At 56.6% G+C, this 17,371-nt stretch overlaps 1 protein-coding gene across 1 annotated transcript in view; it reads right to left on the reverse strand.

The window, feature by feature from the left end:
- Nucleotides 1-7,276, reverse strand: part of AP5Z1 (adaptor related protein complex 5 zeta 1 subunit) — a gene marked incomplete at its 3' end in the record, with an annotated part of 11,785 nt that extends 4,509 nt beyond the window's left edge. The window contains exons 1-9 of the mRNA XM_008072024.2: nucleotides 7,189-7,276; nucleotides 4,269-4,406; nucleotides 3,845-4,031; nucleotides 2,596-2,740; nucleotides 2,247-2,356; nucleotides 1,586-1,754; nucleotides 842-982; nucleotides 445-482; nucleotides 188-350 (exon numbers count right to left, since the gene is read on the reverse strand). Of these exons, the coding sequence (XP_008070215.1) occupies nucleotides 188-350; nucleotides 445-482; nucleotides 842-982; nucleotides 1,586-1,754; nucleotides 2,247-2,356; nucleotides 2,596-2,740; nucleotides 3,845-4,031; nucleotides 4,269-4,406; nucleotides 7,189-7,229 (1,132 nt within the window). The remainder of the gene's footprint in view (nucleotides 1-187; nucleotides 351-444; nucleotides 483-841; nucleotides 983-1,585; nucleotides 1,755-2,246; nucleotides 2,357-2,595; nucleotides 2,741-3,844; nucleotides 4,032-4,268; nucleotides 4,407-7,188) is intronic.
- Between the last annotated feature and the right edge of the window lie 10,095 nt (nucleotides 7,277-17,371).

Here is a 17,371-nt window from a genome sequence, read left to right on the forward strand (position 1 = left end):
AGCCCAGCAGGTCGACGCTGGGGTGGCCGTGAGCATGCCACTGCACTCCAGCCTGGGCGAAGGAGTGAGACTCCAACTCAGAAAAACAAAAACAAAAAGAAATGCCACCCTAAAACTAACGGCCTGGGAGGAGCCCTGAGGGCAGGCACTCCCCCTAAACTCCCTCCCGCCCCTCCCCCCCGCTCACCGTGGCTGAGGAAGAAGCGGGCCAGGGGCAGCAGCACCCGCACGCGGGCCGCGTCCGTGCTCAGCCGCCCGTGCAGGGCCTTCAGGCACGACAGGCTGCGGTACAGGAAGGACGGGTCCTGCCGGCAAAGCACGTCCAGCACCAGCACCGCCTCCACCAGGCACTGCAGGCACGGGACACGGGACCACGGGCCTCGTCAATGGGCCGAGCCGCTGCCTCTCCCGGGCACCCTCTCCCCTGCAACCCCGGCCACTTACGGCTCTCTGCAGGTCCGAGTCCCCCTTCCTCAGGGCTCCTGGGGGAAGGGACAGGGTCAGTCGGGGTGGTCTCGGAACAGCCCGGCGGGAGGGCGGCCTGCGTTCCGGGCAGCACTGGGAGGGGATGGACGAAGCGGCGGGCTCGGGGGAGGGGAGGGACCCCATCCCCAGAAGACGCAAGGTGAGCCTGAGGCCCAAGGGCATGGGTGGGATGGGCAGGCCTGGGGCTGGGGAGGGCGGAACTCCCTGAGGCTGAGTGGACACGAAGGGCCTCCCAGCCCTTAACCGGTGCTGAGGACCCCGGTGTCCCTGGAGCAGCTGCGCAGCGGAGAGCGCCGCCGCAGTTCACGCTGCAGGGGGGTCGGGCCTGGGGAGGACGGCCCCGGGCGGGTCGTACTTCGGTTGCTCTGCTCAATGAGACGCTGGCAGTACTCGAAGGCCACCTCCCTGAGCCGCTCCCGGGGGGACAGCAGGCGGCCGGAGGGGGAGGTGGCCGAGATGACCGACAGGGCGGAGCCTTCCAGGTCCGACCTGTCATCTGTGGGGGGAGAGACCACTCAGCAGGACTGGGGAGGCTGGCTGCCACGGAGGCCAGAGGAGGACACAGAACACGCTCTGGCCAGGCTCCCAGGGGCACGAGGGGCCCCCACCTCGGGCCACCCACCCACCACCCCGCTGTCCCCCTCACAGACGCCCTTCAAGTCCAGCAGTCTAGAGTGTTTAGGCTGCAGACAGGCAGGAGCTCAGTGAGGTCATCCCAGTAGCCTCGTGAGCGCCCGCCTTAAATGACGGCCCTGGCATCTCCTGCTTGTCCCATGAGGGAGGCCACACTGGCCTCCCAGGGCTGCCCCAGGACACCAGCAGTGCTGGGTGGTTTCTCAGCTTAGCTCAGGGCCAGCAGGCCTTTGCTGCCCAGTCTCCCGACCTCCGACGTGAGCAGGTACACCTTTGTCCCACCTGCCTCTCACTGTCTGATTTTCACCCAGGCCTGTCAGACCCGCATTCCACCTCCACTGGCCTGAGCCCTGCCCCATCTGGCCTTCGTCCGGCCCGTGTGACCTGAGCCCAGCCCGCCTGACCTGCCCCACCACACCCGACCTGCGCGCAGACCCGGGCGGCCCGTGTCCCGCCCCCATCTGACCTGCCTCCGGGGTGCCCAGGCCCTCGGGGCCGCTGTGCAGCAGCCACAGGCGCAGCATGGAGAAGGCCTGCACGTTCAGCCACTGGTCCTCCGTGAAGTGTTGGCCCGTGGAAAGCACCGTGAAGAAGTCTGTGGCCACCGCCCCGTCCACCTCCGTAGTGGGTCCTGGCTGCGGGAGGAAGGACAGGCAGGCCACGGGGGGGAGGGGTTGAGGCCAGGGGAAAGGCCGCAGGGTTCGCGGCTACTCAGGAGGGTGGAGCAAGCACCACCCGAGAACGTGGGCTCGCAAGTGGCCCAGGGACAGCAGAGCCTGGACTGTGCTGCTCTGCCCCGTCCAGAGGCCCCGTTTCCCAGTCCCTCCTGCCGTGCGATGCAGAAACGCCGCACCGACCCCAGGCAGCTGCACACCCACATCCTCTGCAGGCTCCAGGCATGAACCCACACACACTCCCCAGGGCCACACGGGCTGGGGGCTGTGACCTCACCCGACCCAAGCCCCCAGCCTAGGCGGACAGGTGGCCTCATCCTGGACCCCGTGCAACGACAGAAGTGTCAATGGCCGCCTGCTGGGCAGCAGACCGCAGTGGGCACAGGGACTCCCGGGGGGGGGAGCTTCAGGGAGTCCCAGGTCCCTGAGGTGCTGAAGCAGCTCCAGCCTCACCTGCCGGGCTCTGGGTGTAGAGAAGAAGCCACCAGCCTGCGGCAGCCCCTGCTGGACACTGGCGTAGCGCAACCAGTCAACCAGCCTCTTGCTGAGTAGGGTGATCTGGTCTGCAGGGGGTGGGGATCACGCAGAGAGGAACCGTCAAACCCTGCAGATCCCGGCCCGGTGAGATGCTAGGTCTTCCTCAGGAAGCATCATCCGCACAGAAGCCACACCCTCAGGCCTTCCTGTGAGGCTCAGCAGGGGACCTACCTGCCCGCCCGGCAACCCCATGGCCCCCACAGCCACCCCAGCGAAGGGCCCAGGGAGGCAGACCCAGCACAGGCCTCTCCAGAGACGCACGCACCCTCTGGGAGGGCGCCCGGGCTGAGGCTCACGACCTTCGACATGATGGGGAGGAGGGGTCTGAGGCTAGGCCCCTCAGGCTGCCGGGCCTCGAGGACTCGCAGAACGCCCTGGCCCACGGCTCGGACCTCCTCTCTTCTGTCACCCTTCAAGTCAAACACAAGGCACCCACTGAGGCGCTGATCTGCCCCCAGTGCCGGAGAAACCAGCTCCTGTGTGGGAGTCTGTAAGACACGCCTGAAGAGCGGGGCCCTGAGACCACCATCCTGGGGGTGGGAGGGAGGGGAGCGTGCCAGGCCTGCCAGTGCAGAAAGGTCCGTGAGCCTCCCTCCCTCGGGAGTCGCGTCACCAAGGGGGGAAGGGGGCTCGGGTGGGAGCAGGGCCGAGTCAATACCCCAAACACAGCGGTGGCCCCTACAAACCCACCAAGGCTGCAGGGCACGCCGTCCACAGGGTGGTGGCCCCCACAGACCCCGTAAGGCTGCAGGACATGTCATCTTTGTGGTCTCCAGGACACCCAGCGGAAACCCTAACCCGACTCTTGGAGAAAGACTTCCTGGGACGGGGGCTACAGGGCTGCTGGTGTGAGCACCAGGTTCCAGGTTCCAGCCCCTCAGAGCCAGGGGGCCATAGGCGGGCCCTGGGCTGGACAGAGGCCACAGGGAATCCAGGCCAGGCAGAGCTAAGACCGCCATCAGCCACACCCAGAGCTTCTGCGCAAGTGGACACGCCCACACGCTCACCCCGGGCATGCTGCTCTGCCTGGACATCTAACGGGCAGTCAGATATTGTCACATACCAGCCTGGGGCAGCTCACTAAATCTAACTTGTATATGTCAAGTACCTTTTTAAACTCAAGCAGGTTATAGGACATGTTAGTGATGAGGTAAAAGGTCAGTCCTTAAACTGCTAGACATCACTCCACAAACCCACACAATGAAAAACCCCCCGGTGACACCAGGGACACACAACAGGGCTGGGCCATCCAGGAGAGAAGGGGTGGCTGGGCGGCATGACACCGCATGCACGGAGCGAGATGCGTCTGCTTGATCTAGATGCATCCGAGTGCCAGGTGCCTGGCAAACCTGAGGCAGTGACACACACTTGAACGGAATAGGAACCCACGCTGGGCGGGCCTGTGTGGCATGTCGGCATACACAAGGGGACACAGGCCAGCTTGCCGGGTACGCCCAAGGCCCCAGGACCACCCAGGGCAGTTGGGCCAGCCGGGGAGGCAACGATCATGTTACCTGAGCCAGGAGCACAGAGGCCATCAGGCTCAGCTGCCGGGTGTTCAGGGTGTGGTCCCAGGACAGGGTTAGGCTGTCCGAGGGTGACATCTCTCTCAGGATGGCGGCGCAGAGAACCTGGAGCTGCTCAGGGCACGTGGGCAGGCCAAGGGTGGCCTGCAGCAGGTCTACGCATGTCTTCTCCAGCCTGGAGGGCAAGACCCCAGTGGTGGCGACACGTTACAGACACAGCAAGAGCATCCGGTACCCCCGAGCAGCTGGCCCAGCTCCCTCGGCAGAAGGATAGAGCGTTTTACATGTAAGGCCCTTCGGCGCAGGTATGTACAGACACGGGACCCAACACCCAAGGAGCGTCTGTTGGGTGTGGACAAGGTTCTCCCAGGGTTGCTACATTAGGAGCTGGCTGAGTGGTGACCACACTCACCTCCGGTTATACTTTGTGGCCGAGACGATGAGGAAGAGCCTCTGCAGGGAGTCGATGGTGTCAGGCCCCAAGTCCTCCTTCTGTAGCAGCTTAGTGATCCGGGAACAGAACTTCTTCAGCTCCTCGTCCTGGATCTCCCTAAATGAAGAGGGCATCAGGATCCAGCAGTGTTGCTCTGACCACAACAGGAGGACTCCAGGACCGGGGGACATCCCTCAGGCAAAGAGAAAGCCAGGTGTGCTTCCACCGCCCACGACACACCTCAAGACACAGTCACTGATGATCTGAACTGGCTCCGCTTACCCAGGGATCGAGCCATCCATCACTCCCCTACTTTACTATGACAGACCTCACCAGTGGAGACTCAGGCATTCAGATTTGGTTATTTCAGGAGAAGAACTAAAACTGATTGTTTTTAGGAGTCTCATTGAAAAGTAGAAAATTTAGTCTAAAATACGTTGCTTTGCAAAGGATGTCTTCAATGATCCTTTCACTTCCAGGAATAAAAGTTAAATCCTAGAGATTAAAGAACAAATGTTATGACACACTATAAAGAAAGTCTATTGTAATTTCTCACGCTGATACTTAATTGGCTTAATTAAAAAATCTCTCTAGTGAGCACTGGCCACAGGTAGGATGTTGAACAAAAATTCAAAACGGAAACCTGTTTTTAGGTTTTGATTCCAGCTTAAAGGTAAGAAAAGGTATAGTGCAAAGGAGCTACTGTGCTAGGTGCCTCTAGGGCCATGCCTCCAGGTCACTCCCCACCTTCCCTAGCCATGGCTGAAGTCCCCACTTTGGCCTCCTGACCACAGTTGAGGGATCCAATTTGTACACTAAGCTCATTCGGGATCCGTCAGATGCCTGAGCTGCAGAAATGGGAATGTGAGACAGAGAATCCCAGCAGCTGGGGCTGAAGAGAACGTTCAGTGACCATATATGATCGAGGGCCTGGTGGTGCCTGGGATTTCCTGTTCTTCTTTGAAGGTTGTGAGATAAATGCCATTAAATTCCTCACCACCCTTCACCCTCATTTTCATTTTTTCTTTACTTGAGTTGACCAGTTATAGTCACCCACAAGCAAAAGGATAGGCACACTTGGACGAGGAAACGGAGAGGAAGACAGAGGACAAGTCCAGGTGTGTGGAACTAGTGTCATGATACTGAAATACAAACACCAAACAAGACCAAGGAGGAAGCTACTAGACTTCTTGCAATGACAGTGGAGACTCTCCCAGAATGGTGGAGCTCCTTGTCTCAGCTGAGTTTGCTTCAGCATATTCTCCACATCTAGGCTTCTTTCCAAGAGGCCAAAACACTGAAACCCTTCAACAGCTCCCCACTGCTTTCAAATCCAAACTCCTGCAGCCCCTCATGTTGTGTGTACGGCCCGGCCTCCCTTTCCTTCTCCAGCCTTCACATCCTCTTGCTTCTGTCCCTCCACAGGGACCCTCTGCCTGAAATTCCTCCCACTCTTTCTGAGCATCTGATCAGCTGCCTCATCCTCCTGAAAATCCGACTCTGCTGTGCACCCTCCATGACCCATGACTTGCTAGCTTTTTCTGCCCGTGCTTTCCATGTCTCTTACATAGAGACAAACTAAAATCTTAGTCATTTATTTAAAACACCAGTTGAAATCACAGGCTTAAATAAAGTATACTGTGAAAATCAGCAAGTTCTCACTGACAGGTTATTAACTTTCTGGAAACCCTAACAGGAATCGTAGAACGCATGCATTTTCAGGAGACTCAACCACTCTCTAGTCTCAACCTGCCCACCCACCCAAGTTAGAGAGACAGAAAAATGGAAATTTAAATAGTGAGGGATGTTCCTTTTGCCTTTCATTCTACCGGTTCATGACCTTAGGGAGATGTGAATTGAGAATGAAGTTCTCAGTGGGTTTGTTTTCACTTGTCTCTTGGCAAGCACTCTGGGGTGAGCATGCTGTGTGCTGAGTGGGATATAACAGTGTTTTGCATTTAATACAGTCCCTAAGTTCAAATGAATGACACATCTGTCCCGTCATGAAGGGAAGATGGCCTGTTTTGGGCTATATGGGATCCTAAGATCCTCAAGGGTTATTCTGGTTAGAGATTTTTGTCCTGCCCACAGACTTTAGAACAATCTGCAATCAAGACCTCACTCACTATAATCACAGCAACTTCAGCCATTCTAATCTTTTCCACCAACTGGCCTGGCTCTGAATCCAGGTGGATTTGTAAGTTTGTCAAGGGCTTATGGTACTGGCTGCATTTTCTTCTTTTAAACAAGGTGTCCAGTCTTAGCCCGTCTGGTGGACCGTGGGACGTTGGAGTCCTGGCCTACACTCAGCTTCCTCTCATGACTAGTTAGCTGGTGAGGATGAGACTGCCCACTAACGCGTGGGGGTCCAGAGGCAGCCTGGGACCAGCAGGTGGCGGGTCGTTTCTCAGCCCAGTCAGCGCATCAGCGCCTGAGGGTCCCTGTGGAAGGGCAGAAGCAAGAGCCATCTTTCTAAATCACAAGCCCTGCCACGCTCCCCGAGTTCCTCGGAGTGGCACACAGCTCCTCGGCTCGGCACACGACTCCACTCTCGACAAGCTCTCCTGCGACTTTGTGCTCTTGACTCGGAAGCAACTAAAGCTTCCCCGGCTACCCTATTTCCTGCCAGTCGTGGGTTCTCCCTGCCAAGCTTTGGACCGAACCATCCCCTGTGCCCCCCCCTTGCACTCATCCCTTAAGCCTCCGCTCAGGTGTCACCTCCTCCGGGGACCCACCTGGGTCCTCCCCGACCTCCCCGCCCAGTGCCTGGTCGGCGTGCTGCCGTCCTCGTCCCCCAGGTCTCTAGGATGGGTGCAGTCGGGTCCCCGTGAGACCCGCCCCCAGGTGTCCCCAGGAAGAGGCGCGGGAAGGGGAGGCTGGGGCCACGGCCCCCCCGAACCTGGCCTGGTGGAGCAGGCTCTCGGCTCCCGCCGAGAACATCCCGCCGCTGCCGCCCAGCGCGCTGGCGCCGCAGAGGCTCCGGGCGCTGCGGCTCCGACGCCGGGCCGACTTCCGGGGTCGCGTCACGTGAGAGCAGCGGGCCCACGTGGTCTGGGGCCGGCTTCCGGGGGCTCGTCACGTGGGGTGCCACGTGCGCGTGGCGTCGGCCAATGGGCTTTGGCGCGGCGCGTCTCGGGGCGGGGCGCAAGCGCTCCGGCCGGGGGTCTGGGTCGGCGCCTGGCGGTCACCGCCGGCTGCGGGCAGACGGGCACCGCCTCAACCCAGAGCAGCTGCCGTTGGCCCTGGGCGCCCGGGGCCGGAGGAGAGAGCGTCGCTGGCCCGGTTCTGGCTTCTGTTTCCTACATGCGGCTCGGTCGTGTGCGGGTCCCTGTGCTAAGCACGACCTGCACGTACCCACGGTCTCTGCGACGGAGGGTCGAGGCCAGCAGCGGGCAGTTACGTTTCTGTCGTGAAGCTGCCATCGTGCATTGTCCGTGCTGCTTCAACACATCTCTTACTCAGTCCCCGCCGAAACCATAGGCGATCGCTGTCTCTGTTTAACGGGTGAGGCGACAGGCTCAGAGGGAAGTCGCTTTCTGTTGGTTCTAAAAGCTGTGTTGGTGCCTGGGCGTGCTCGGCCCTGGCGATGAGTATTTCCACTCTGCAGACTGCGTGGGACACCCCAGCGGCCACAACCCCGCGTGACAGACGTGATGACAGCCCGAGCTGCGCGGAGAGCCCCCAGGCGGAGGAAGGTTCTGGGGACTGCGGCCCAAGATGAGCCCTGGGGTGTCCAGACCGAGGTCTGAGGACGGGCGAGGCTAGACAGAAGGTGCGGAAGGTGGTCCGACGACTGTTTCCCGAGGCTTAAATGCACCTGAAGGGAAGCTGACCTGTGGCCACAGGGTGGAGAATGGGCTGGAAAGGGGAGGAGGAGAGGAGAGGAGGCTGGTGCAGTGGCGGTCCAGGAGATCGAGGATCTGCAGGATCTAGGATCGATGGATTTGGGGACAGGAGGAGGCACAGGGGAAAATCAAGGGCAACAGGAGGCTTCTGGCTTGGGCTCTGGGTGGTGCCATTCACTTGTATCGGGGCAGAAAAGGACAAGGGCTTGTGGCGGGACTCATTCAGTAAACAAGCAGTGATTTTCCCCACCTGTGCCAGGCTTTGGGTTCTGGAGAATAGTGGGATTGAATGTTATTTAGATTGAGTGGGTCAAGGTTGGACCTTGAAGGGATATTGGTGAGAAGACACCTGGCTGGAGGAAAGGAGGGGGAGGGAGGAAGGGCAGTGAACAAACTGGCAAATGTCTTACCTCTGTTTTGCTTCCGTTGGCAGGGCGGTGGGGGAGCTGGTTTGTATTTGAGAAGTCCTGTGCTCTAAATACTCTCATGGCTGGCTTGAGAATATCGACCACTTCCAACTTCCCAGCCTAACACCCCCAGAGGTAATCCCATCCTCACTTCTATCACCAGAGATTCGTTTTGCCTCTTTTTACACTTCATGTAAATAGAATCATACAGTAATCAGCTTCTCTTGTTCATCCACAAATATCTGGCTTGTTTCCAGATTCTGACAACAATGACTAGAGCTGTAATGCACCACCTTACGTCTTGTGGTGGGAAGACGCGCTCACTTCTCTTTGGTATATACCAGTTCACAGGGCAGCTAACTTTTATTAAGAGACTAGCTATGTGCCAGGAATCAGTCAATCATTGTCTCCCTCTCTCTACACAGGCACAACCCAAGCAATTTTACCAAGCTTAATATTTGACTTGTTCCTTATAAAATTTACATTTGTTAAAATGCTATTTAAGGTCTCACTAATGAAAAATGTCCTAAAAAAAAACGAAATTAGAAAAGAAAACTTGAAAATTTTTAAAAGAGACTTTGCTAATTAGCCAATGCAGCTCCCTAGAGGAGACATTATTCTTACTCATGCTCACTATTTGGCTGAAATATTAAAATATAATGAATCTGATGTAAATTAATGCTTACAGTTGGAATCTTCCAATGGAAATGGAGTAACCGGAAAGAAGGCAGAGAAGTGGTCAAACCAGCTGTAACTATGGACACCCGTGAAACCTGAGGGCACAAGTTGCCTATTTAGCTGAATGAGTCACACACACAGACACTACAGAGCCATGACAAGAGAGGTATCTGTGACAACACATGAATAAAATCTGTCAGAGGTAGCCGGCAGGGGAACCATCAAGTGCCTCAGAAATCTGGGTGGGGGGTGATGAAAAAAGAGGCCGGTTTCATCGTGGCAGATGTGCAGAGCACTCTGCCGGCCCGGCACACCTCATGTCATCCCCACATCCTGTGAGGTGGCACTGCCCATTCTGCACGTGAAGAACTGCCGAGCATCGCAGGTGAACGTCCTGCAGCCGGTAAGAAGTGAGCAGGAACCTGGACCCTGGTTCATCAGGCTCCAAAGTCAATGCCATCCCCCCGCCCCACACCCAGAATTAGCAGGCCTTGGCGAAAACACGCACAGAATGGGCAGACACTCTTGTTCTGCTGCGTGCCAGCAGGAAGGGCCCAAACCTGCACGGGGCCACTGAGATAGCCACGGGTGCCTACAGGCACATCCACCCCCAAGCTGTGGAGCAGGGGGTGGCTTAGCTGGTTCCTCCCTTGCTTCTTACGAGGCAGACACAAGTGGTCTTCATATTCCTGGAGCTGCAAGGATGCCTGCTCAGAGAGCTCCTGGGGGGCTGCTGAGTCTGGGAGTCACAGACACCTGCACAACCATCTCTTCTGTCAGCTTCCTTCTCCCAGAACAGACACGTGGGACACACGCATCCCCCACAGCTGGACCTGTGTGTCCCAGCTATCCAATCCACTGTCCCTCGGCAGCCAGCAAAAGGGACCACACGGAGCCTCGGTGTCAATTCTTTCATATATAATTTTATTTCTGGTTATAGAAACAAATGCTAAGAGGAGAAACAAAACTTCCCCATCCACATACAACAATTTAATAGATAAAAGAACCGTTAAAATAAATGAAAAACAAAAAGTAGAAATTTTAAACTTTGTTATAGCTTTAAAACATTAACGTCTGATACAATTAGAAATCACATTCAGATCTCAAACTTTTTAAAAAAAAGTATGGCTCCTTATTAAAAAAATACTGTATCCCACTTGAAATGAAAATCCAGGCTTCCCGCTATCCTAAGGACTGCTCGCTCCTCTGGGCACACGGTGCTCCCTGTTCTGGGAGTTGCCACCCGTGTCAGGAACCCCTCTACACTCATCCAAGGCGGGACATGCAACGTGACAGGACCTGAGTGTCACATCCAATGCTCTAGAACTGACATTTTCACTTTATAGGATACTGCTGCTGCTTAAAGCACTGATTATTAAACATATTGTGAAAAATACTTTAGACAGCCACTGTAAAAAAAAAAAACACACACACTCTCTCACACACACACACATACATACACACACCCTGAACACCCGCCCTCCCAAATTATTTTTACAGGAGAATTACGGTTCAGATTAAAAAAAAAAAAAAAAAATCTCAGTATTGGCTTTGACCCCTCCCCCTCACGTGTGCCCAGCTGCCAGCCGCAGAGTCTGTGAGACACTTGCAGCCTGAGTGGACGGGACACCGCAAGACAGAATCTGGAACCCCGCTGCTGTCTCTCCTTCCTCCTGCTCCCACTTTCCTGTAGCAGATATCAAGCCACACACATGAAGGTTCCCAAAAAGCCTTTCTTGAAAGGCAGGGAGAGAAGGGCCAAACTTAACATCTGATTTTAAATCCCCAATTTTTACTGATTAAAAAAAATCGGGGCCAGCTAACCCAGAAATACAGAGGCCACAGGCAGTTTAACGTCCAGACAGGCCTATAACCTTCATGCAGGGAAAGAAATCAAATTCAGAGTCACCGATCTCGTTTCAGCTCAGCCAACGCATTCAGCAATTAGTTCTAGATACTGCATGTGACAGTGTGGAAAAGCAAGTGCTGTCACTGCAAGGAAGGAAGCTCTTCCTGGGTGGAGGGCATGTCCACACCCTCACACTGGCCAACCGAGGTGGTTCTTCCTCTCGGGCCCAGCCCCTCTGTACACTTTCCACCGCATCTGACACACAGTAAAGCCGCCAGTACATATTTGGGTGAATCGGATGAGGAAACTATTCCATGCAAAAGATTTCCAGATAAATAATACTAAACCAGCAGTCTTCTGAGTCTCTTTAAGATGATGGTGAGGGGCAAAAAGAGGAGGGAGAAACCTGGAGCCCTCTTCTGTCAACCTCAGCAGCCTTGGATTGGCTAAACCCGGAAGGCGTGACCTGAAGACAGGCTAGTTCCTTGGGACCTGGGGTGGGGGGTGCTGTGCAGCCACCCTGCAGCTGCTTAATCAAACAAATGGATCTGCTACTTCTCACTGGCCCGTTTTCTTTTCCCCACATATGCAGATGGCTAAAAAGACAGCAGATGCAAAGAGTAAACAATCCTCTGGGTGGGGTTTCTCCCTGGAGAGAAGGATGCCTAAGAAAAAGTGCCTGCCCTCCTAACTATTTTCTGAAATGCGGAGCAGCCAAGCAAGCCATTAGGACAAGGAAAGAAACTAACAATCCCAAGGCTCACTAACTCAAAGGCAGGATGTTCATTTCAGTCCTGCACAAAAGTGCGGTGAGAATGCTGCTCTTGGGGACAAGGCCCGTCCTCCAGACAGCCAGCACTAGGGAAGGCCTCACTCCGAGGATGAGGCCGCATCTCAGGGCAGGAGTTGCCTCTGGGCAGCAAGGACAAACACATGGTTGGAATGAGGCGGACAGGCAGGCTCTGACAGGCAGGCTCTGCGAGGTCGCCTGAGAGACAAATCCTTCCAATCACTCTCTCCCCTCCTCCTGGCCTCTCTATGGCCTTCTAATTGGCAGTTTTGCCCCAGAGAACTCGTCACCGCCTCCAGGAAAAGTCAGCCCAGCCTCATACCCCTAGGCTGCACCGCCAGTCACGGTGCGGCGCTCAGGCCCCTCCATCAGCCCACCTTCCAGGCAAGCCGTATACTGAGGGAAGGGCCCTGCCTGCCTCTGTAGGGGTTGTGGTGCCAGCCGAGATGACCCCAGATCCTCCCTCTGGTCACCAAATGTAGCAGCTCTGGGTATTAAAAGAAAGTGCAAGCAGCAGAAGTCTTGCACCAAACCCAAGAAAAACAGCAAGTATGGAGGTGACAAAAACCATGTCCTGAGCATCTGAAAAACCCTAATGTGAAAAGAAGGCCTGGAGAAGGAAACTTGGCAAATGAAAGGAAACTGTAGAATGCAGGAAACAATTCAAAAATAACAAAATTGGGCAGGAGGCCACCTGTGGTATTCCAATTTCTGCCCTTACCTCCAAGAGCCAAAGCTCGCACCAGGGAGCCTCCCGAGCTAAATCCTGTCGAAAGTGAATCCTGTCTTCATAGCAGCATATCTGAACAGTTAAAAGTATTCTTATCAGCTAACACTGCTTCCAGGCAGAGGTACTGCAGAGGTCGCTGGGGACAAGGCCACGGGCAAGCACATTTGATCAGAAGCACGACCAGTCGCCCTCCCACTGACCGGCTGCGGCCGAGCAGCCCAAGTCACGGACGTCGCTTCCGTCCAGCCTCCTGGGCTCCTCCTGCTGCGGAGTCAGTCGGTCGTGGAAGTTCTAGAGCAAGCAGCATGTGTTCTGCACCGAAACAAGAGGGGGCGGGCTGGCTACTCTGAGGCCCCTTCTGGGGGGCAGGGGGCTCTGCTCTCCTAGAGCGGGGAAGGGGTGAAGACGGACTTGAGGGCTCCACTCCAGAGGGCAAAGCGGACGACTCAGCCCAGGCAAAGTTGCTCGAGGGCAAAGGGGAACTAAGCTCTGGGAAAACCAGGTCCCCGAACTGGCTCCAAAAGCCTCAAGAGAACAGCCTCCTTCTGGACTGTTTTCTCACGTTCGCGACGTTTTCATGCTTTCCAGTAAGTTTTCCTCTGCTGTCTCTCTACAGAGGAAGACACTGACTCCACCCACAGTCAGAGGAATGCTCTCTGGAGACCCACACCTCACTCGGAGGCTGCGGAGAACCCTCTTAGTTCACAGGAAATAAGCGTGTTGGTTGGGCGGCGTCTGTGACCTCACATCGGTCTTTCACCAGGACCAGCGGCACGAAAAGGGACGCAGAGCAGCGGTCGAGATCCAGCCTTGCACAGGGCTCCTCCCGGGCCCCAAGCAGTCCGGAGGCGCAGGAGAAGGCCCCCGCCCCAGCCCTGGCAGAGCTCCACCAAATCATCCTCGGCTCGAGAGAGCACAGCACCTAGGACCGCGGAACACTCAGCTCGGCACCTCAGAAATTCATGTTCATCTCTTCCACGTGGCTTGGTTCTTTTACAAACAGACAAGCCCCAACAGGACAAACTAGGCCTTGGGAGGAAACTGAGGGGCTGTGGGCATGGCGCTCCTGCCTTCGCCCGCCTGGTCTTGGCCCTCCCAGGGTCGTCCCAGCAATAACCTCATGGGTCTTGCACGGGGACCAGACGCTCCTCACCCAGAGCACGTGGTGACCTCGACAGCGAGACCAGCAGGAGATGGCTAGGGTGCCACAAGTGTGTGACTGCAAGGCCGTGTCACCCCGACCTCAAGTGGGGGTCCAGTTGGGATGAGGCGTACAAGTCGTGTCACTTTTAAGGACGTGGAAGGAAGGGGCAGAGGGAAGGTGAACTTGAGTCCCTCAAAGGCACTGAATGACAGCTGCGCCACCCTCAACAGAGGCCAGGTGTTACCAGAACTTGAGCATGGAAAGAAAGATGCCAACAGCTCGAGATGGACACACACCCTCCGCCTAGAACGCCAAGCACCGCGCCCGTGACAGCCTGGCCTCCCCAGTGCTTCTGGCCCTCAGGTGCAAGCCCTTCGCTCCCAAGTGAACCCCGACTGTCTCGGTGGGATGCGCTTAATGGTTTCAAGTTCTTTCTGTGACTCACCTCCTATCCAAAGAACATGCTTCCTGTATTTGGTAAACCTGGTGGTGTGTCAGCAAAGAAGCAGAAATGAAGTGGGTGCCAGGCCCGGGGCCATAAGGGTCACCCAGCACCCGAGCAAAGTAGGGAGAGCCCTTCCCAAAGTTACCAGCTTGATCTGGCCCATCTCCCGCGACCCCCAACCCCCACGCTGTGCTGAATCCTCAAGTCCCGGGTGACCAAAGGGCAGGTCCTCAGACCTCCGCCTCGCCATATGACACCAAAACAATGTGGCAACAAGGTTATTTTCACACCCCGGTGTGACTAGGATCAGCCCACCCTCAACAATCTAGAGAAGGACCCTCGACCCCGTGGGGGGGGTCACAGGCTGCCCAGACTGGGGGCCGAGGTGCTCCTGGTCTCCCTGGCCTGTGTGCCTGCTTCCATGGATGAGCCCAACCAGGGACCCTCACTGGGTCAGCTCAGAGGACACAGGGAGAGCTTTCCAGCTGGGATGTTCCTCTCCTGCAGGCACTGGCCACTCCTGGACCTCTGGTTATCAGTTCCAGGTCAGGATCTGGCACGAGCTGGGCATGCTGCCTGAGGAAAAGACCAATGACCCTTACAACACTTACTGCAGATAAACACAGAAGGCAGCTCTCAGCCTGGCCCTCATCTCCCTGCCCCCTGTAGAGTCTGAGCTGACCCCAGGCTGCTTCCCTCTGTCCTTCTCAGTCTCGGCAGGAGCAAAGACGCAGACTGTACCCCACTGAGCTCTGTCTTCTTCACCTCCCTACTTCGTCCACCCCCTCCCTTCCCACCCCTTTCGGCTGGGCCAGTATACACTGTGACAGTGTCACTGACAACAGACAGAAACCGCAGTCTCTCAGCAACCAGAAAAGCACACAGGTTGGAGCCAGACGTGTCAGAACAGGCGAAAATGTGACCACATGTCTTGGGACCACCAGCCCCATGGGATGCCAACACAAGGTGCCCCACAGACTTCAGCTCGCATGAGGCAACCTGTGACACAAGGGTCCCGAAACAAAAGAGCCCCTCCTGGACGGAAGGAAGAGGAAGAAGCAGAGATGAGCCTGAAAGGCCCCAGGACTGACCTGCCCCGGAGGGCTCCCGCTCAGGCATGCAGGCAGCGGGCAGGGGAGTGCCGACCAACACCCCCGATTCTCACTCTTACCCACACGCACACACACACCAGGCACACGAGAAAGAAAAGGTCACAAGACATCAGCAGCCGTGAGCGTGGGGTGGAGCACCATCTCTCGTCCTCGAAAGGGCTTGGCATCCGAGGATACCCGTCCAGCTGCCTTCACCAGTCCCGCTTCTTAGAAGCCGCACCCAGGGCTCCTCATACAGACTTCCAGAAGAGCTTATTTCCCGTGTCAACTTTAGTGCCACGGAGACGGTTGGTTTGGGGGGGCCTACAAGACAACAGAACTGGGATTCTGTAAGGAGGGAGCCAGGGGCTGCCAGCCGCTCTGCCCTCATTCTGGGCTGCGACTTTGATGTGGCAACGGGTCACACCCTGTACAGCACACAGGCCTCCCGTGCCGTGCCCGGTCACTGGGAAATACGTTGCCCTTCCTCTCAAGGCCCCATGCATCCAGGAGTGCAACCAGCCGGCTCTTGGTTCTTGGGGCATGTCTGCCACACTCTCAGATGCTTCCAGGACCCTAGATCTCTCAGGACACCAGATCTCTCTGTGGCTTTTCCACCAGGGCTGGAGCCAGGACGCGGCTTTGCTGGTGAGAGGCTGCAGGGCTGAGAACAGATTCTGGGGATCTCTGTCGAATCTGTCACCATTACTCGCGCCACTGGTCCCCTCCTGGAAGAGCCAATGCCAGTGAGACTAGCAAGCTGTAAAGTTGGTTTTGACACAGACGTGCTCAACACTTCCAAGAGAAGTGGAGGAGCCCAATCTCAGGCCCACGTCGGGCTGAGCACAGGGCCAGGCTGGCTCAACACTGCTCAAGAGTCACTGGAGATCTCGACTGAAGTGCAGGAGGGAATGCCTGTGGGACACAGAGCCACTCAACCGGCTGGAGCATCCTGTCCTCTGGTGCAGCCGAGTGAGGAGGGGCGGAGCACGGGAGAGGCAAAGGCCTGCTGGCGGCTGTTGGGAGGTCGTTTCCCTTCTGTGAACGGACCCCAGCCCCTGGGCTCCAGGCAGAAGAAATAGCAGAGATTTGGGGTGGTGTGGGGACTGTAACTTGGCGGCAAGCAGCATGAGCAGGTCCGCTCGGCCAGGCTGTGTCCAAGCGTGTCCGTCAGCACCGGGACACCAGAGCCACAGGGGAACACGGAAGGCCCTCCTTGCAGAGCAGGCGGCTCCTCCCGCCCCGGGCACCAGGAGCCCCTACTTTTCTGGGCCACATGATGTCTGTCGTGCCAGGTGGGTCCAGGCTAGGCCAGTGCTGGAGCTGAACTTCCAACCAAAGACTTTTCCACCTTGAACATCCTCCAGGAAACTGTCGCTCTTACTTGAAGTTAACAGACAGAGCAGCAGGCTCATGCTTCTCGGGGGCTAACGCAGTGCGAACCCCAGACACACAGTTGCCAAACGTCTTCAGATGGATCCTCAAAAATATATGATCTCTTTTGTGTTTGTCTCAGATTTATGAAGCCTGAATTCCATGTTTAAACAAGAACTATTTGGGGTCCAAAACCAAACTGACCCCACCAATTAATGCCAATACTTCAATACTTCCTGTCTTGTTCGGATCAGTGCTGCGAGGCAGCCAGGGCTCAGCAGGCCCCGCCTTTCTCGCCTGTGCCAGCCTGTTGCCAGCTGGCACCCACCCTCCTGTGTGAGGAGGCCTTGGCTGTCCACGCTGCGTCTTGTCCAGGCCCCAGCGAAGGCTGTTCTCTAAGAGCTGCTGCAGTGCGGGGCATCCTCCTTCAGAGAGGCAGAGCTCTGCCAGCGCCCCAGCAGGGAGGAGACGGAACTGAAGGAGGAGGGGGAAAAGCAAAGAATTCCCAGAATCATACAATCAGTTGTCTGAACTCGTTTATGTGTTTTTGTCTAAAATCACGGGAGGGCAGGAGATAAAATGAAGGGCTGGGTGTGTTCAGGCGCTGCCGGTGTGCCGGCTCGCTAGGCGCGTGGGCCACGACGGGCTGCTCTCCTCCGTCCGCGGGCACAGCCGCCTGTACCGCCAGGCCCACTCCGAGTCGCCGCTCGGTGAATCCCATGCCACCCA

The sequence above is a fragment of the Carlito syrichta genome, unplaced genomic scaffold (genome assembly GCF_000164805.1).
Source record: "Carlito syrichta isolate Samal-C Ts95f unplaced genomic scaffold, Tarsius_syrichta-2.0.1 Scaffold113659, whole genome shotgun sequence".
NCBI lineage: Eukaryota > Metazoa > Chordata > Mammalia > Primates > Tarsiidae > Carlito > Carlito syrichta.